This window comes from Theropithecus gelada, chromosome 1, assembly GCF_003255815.1.
Source record: "Theropithecus gelada isolate Dixy chromosome 1, Tgel_1.0, whole genome shotgun sequence".
NCBI classification, from domain to species: domain Eukaryota; kingdom Metazoa; phylum Chordata; class Mammalia; order Primates; family Cercopithecidae; genus Theropithecus; species Theropithecus gelada.
Genome location: NC_037668.1, coordinates 31083158 through 31085453, shown reverse-complemented (window position 1 = coordinate 31085453; position 2296 = coordinate 31083158). Strand labels below are relative to the sequence as shown.

At 64.4% G+C, this 2296-nt stretch overlaps 1 protein-coding gene across 1 annotated transcript; it reads left to right on the top strand.

Moving 5' to 3' along the window:
* The first annotated feature begins 785 nt into the window (after positions 1–785).
* Positions 786–1608, top strand: LOC112622295. The gene is given in 3 exon segments (XM_025381723.1): positions 786–1047; positions 1050–1280; positions 1283–1608. Coding segments are annotated over 3 exon segments (819 nt in total).
* The last annotated feature ends 688 nt before the right edge of the window (positions 1609–2296 follow it).

Here is a 2296-nt window from a genome sequence, read left to right as displayed (position 1 = left end):
ACCACCCCGGCCTTCGCTCCGTCCCAGGCCCTGCCCATCCCCTGCCACAGCGTAGGAGCCCCAGGTTGCAAAGGCTCGGGCCCCTCTCTTCTCGAGGCAGGGCCCGGCCGGCTCCTCGTAAGCCTGAGCCACACTTGGCTTCCCGAGCAGGCCCCTCCCGCCCCTGCCGTCATTTCTGGCAGGCCCTCTGCGTGAGCTCACGAGTTACATAAGGCATGTGAGCTATGTCTTGGGGGAATGAGCGACCCCTACACGGGGCTCTACATCCCCTCGCCCTCTCCAGCCACAGACCACCGTGAGCCGAGGGAGGGCTGGAGGGCTGGGCGTGAGAGGTGACCCCGTGCTCCCCTGCCCTGGGTGGAGGAAGGGGCTGCCCGGCCACCCTGAGAACAATGGTATGTGCAGAAGAGAAGGGACTGAAACTCTTTGAAGATGTTCCAGGATTTAGCACCCAGGGAGCGGCGGACAGAGACTCAGCCCCACCAGCCCCCGGCACGGAGGGAGGAAAGGGTTCCCCAGGCTGCTCAGGAGAACGTTCATTGCTGTAGTGGGCAGTTGCCTCCCAACCAGGAACGGTCACCCCTTGCCCAGGGACAGTCACCGTCCCGGAATGGGGCTTCATTTCTCGGGGCTGGGAATCACCCTGGATCCTTCCCCACCCAGGGTGCTCTTGGGCCATCTGAGGGCTCCTGGGTCATTTTGGGCCTTCTGAGGGCTCCTGGGTCATTTTGGGCCTTCTGAGGGCTCCTGGGTCATTTTGGGCCATCTGAGGGTCCCTGAGCCCAATGACACTTCTGCCCAGGCTCGTGCGGCTGGAGGAAGCCGCCAGGCAAGGTCCCCTCCATGCCCTGGTGCAGCCTGGCCTGGGAGAGAGGAGGCCCCAGCCACGCCGAGAGCAAAGACAGGGCAGAGTTTCTCGGACGTGGCACCAGGCCAGGGAGCCCCTCGCAGCTGCAGGGGTTCTCCATGGACTCAGTCATCTGGGGAGAGCAGCCCAGAGCCCTCGGGCCTCCTGCCACATTCTGCGGCCTGGGACTTGGGGGGACCCATGAGGACACTGGGACACTACTGAAGGGAGGTGCAGAGAGTGTGTACTGGTGTTTCCGGGGACCGAGCCCAGAAGGAGCGGGACAGCCACCTCCTGGCCTGGAGGAAAATCCTGCTCCCTGGCTAGAAAACCACCCTAGAGGAACAGGGTTGGGGTGCAGGAGGCTTTCCTCAGGCGGCCGCCCCTTTCCTCCTCCAGAAGCAGGGCAGGAAAAGAGCATTCCGCCCAGGCAGCGAAACCCCAGCTCCGGTCCCTCCCGCCCCACCAGAGGCCGCCTGGAGGCACGGAGTTCCGGCCGGGATGAGGCCTGGGAAGCCCAGCGACTCACAGGCCACGGCTGCTTCCCCTCTGCGAGGAAGGAAAAGTCCCTGCAGAGCGGCCCTCGGCTCAGGCTGCGGTGCCCAAGCAGAGGAAGGGAGCGTGCTTGCAGACGCCTCCTGCTGGGAGCCTGCCACCCCCGCCACACCCTGCGCGGGGACAAAGCTCTCGGTGGCTGTGGCGGGGACACACCGCGTGCGGGTGGCTGCAAGCCAGCAGCCCCGAGCGGCCCCTCCCGCTAGACTCCCAGCCTGGGCCCTCTGTCCTCCAGGCAACGAGAACATGTATGCCTCGCTTTTCAGAGACTCGGGTTCTTGGAACTTACACCCTCTTGGGTTTGCTATTTTTACCCACCCTGAGCCTTCCGGTCTCCATGGCGACGCCTCCAAACAGCAGATTCCAGGCGGCAATGACGTCATCTCTCCCTTTCCTGCCGCCCAGGCCTCGGAGGCACTGCTGCCTGGGGCCGGGGGTGGGGGTGGGGGGGCTGCAGGGCTTCCCTGGCCCCCTCCCATACCTGCCTCACGCTCCCCCAAGCAGCGACTCAAGGCCTGCGGGCCACGGCTGGGCCTCTCCTGACTCCAGCTTGCCCGTCTGTCCTTGGGGGCAGCGTCCTTCCTTCTCTTGGCCCCTTGGAGCAGCTCTGCGGGAGCCCTGCAGCAGCCCAGCGGATTGAATGCAAAAGACAGCCACCCTCCTGCTCTGGATCCTGGGAGGAGGCTGCAGGCTGCCGCTGAGACAGCAACCTGCCTGGCCTGGGAAGCTCCTTGCGGCCCCAGCATCAGAAGCTTGCTCTTGGCACCGTGGCTCACTCCTGTAATCCCAGCACTTTGGGAGGCCCAGGCGGGCGGATCATGAGGTCAAGAGATCGAGACCATCCTGGCTAACACAGTGAAACCCTGTCGCTACTAAAAATACAAAAAAACAAAT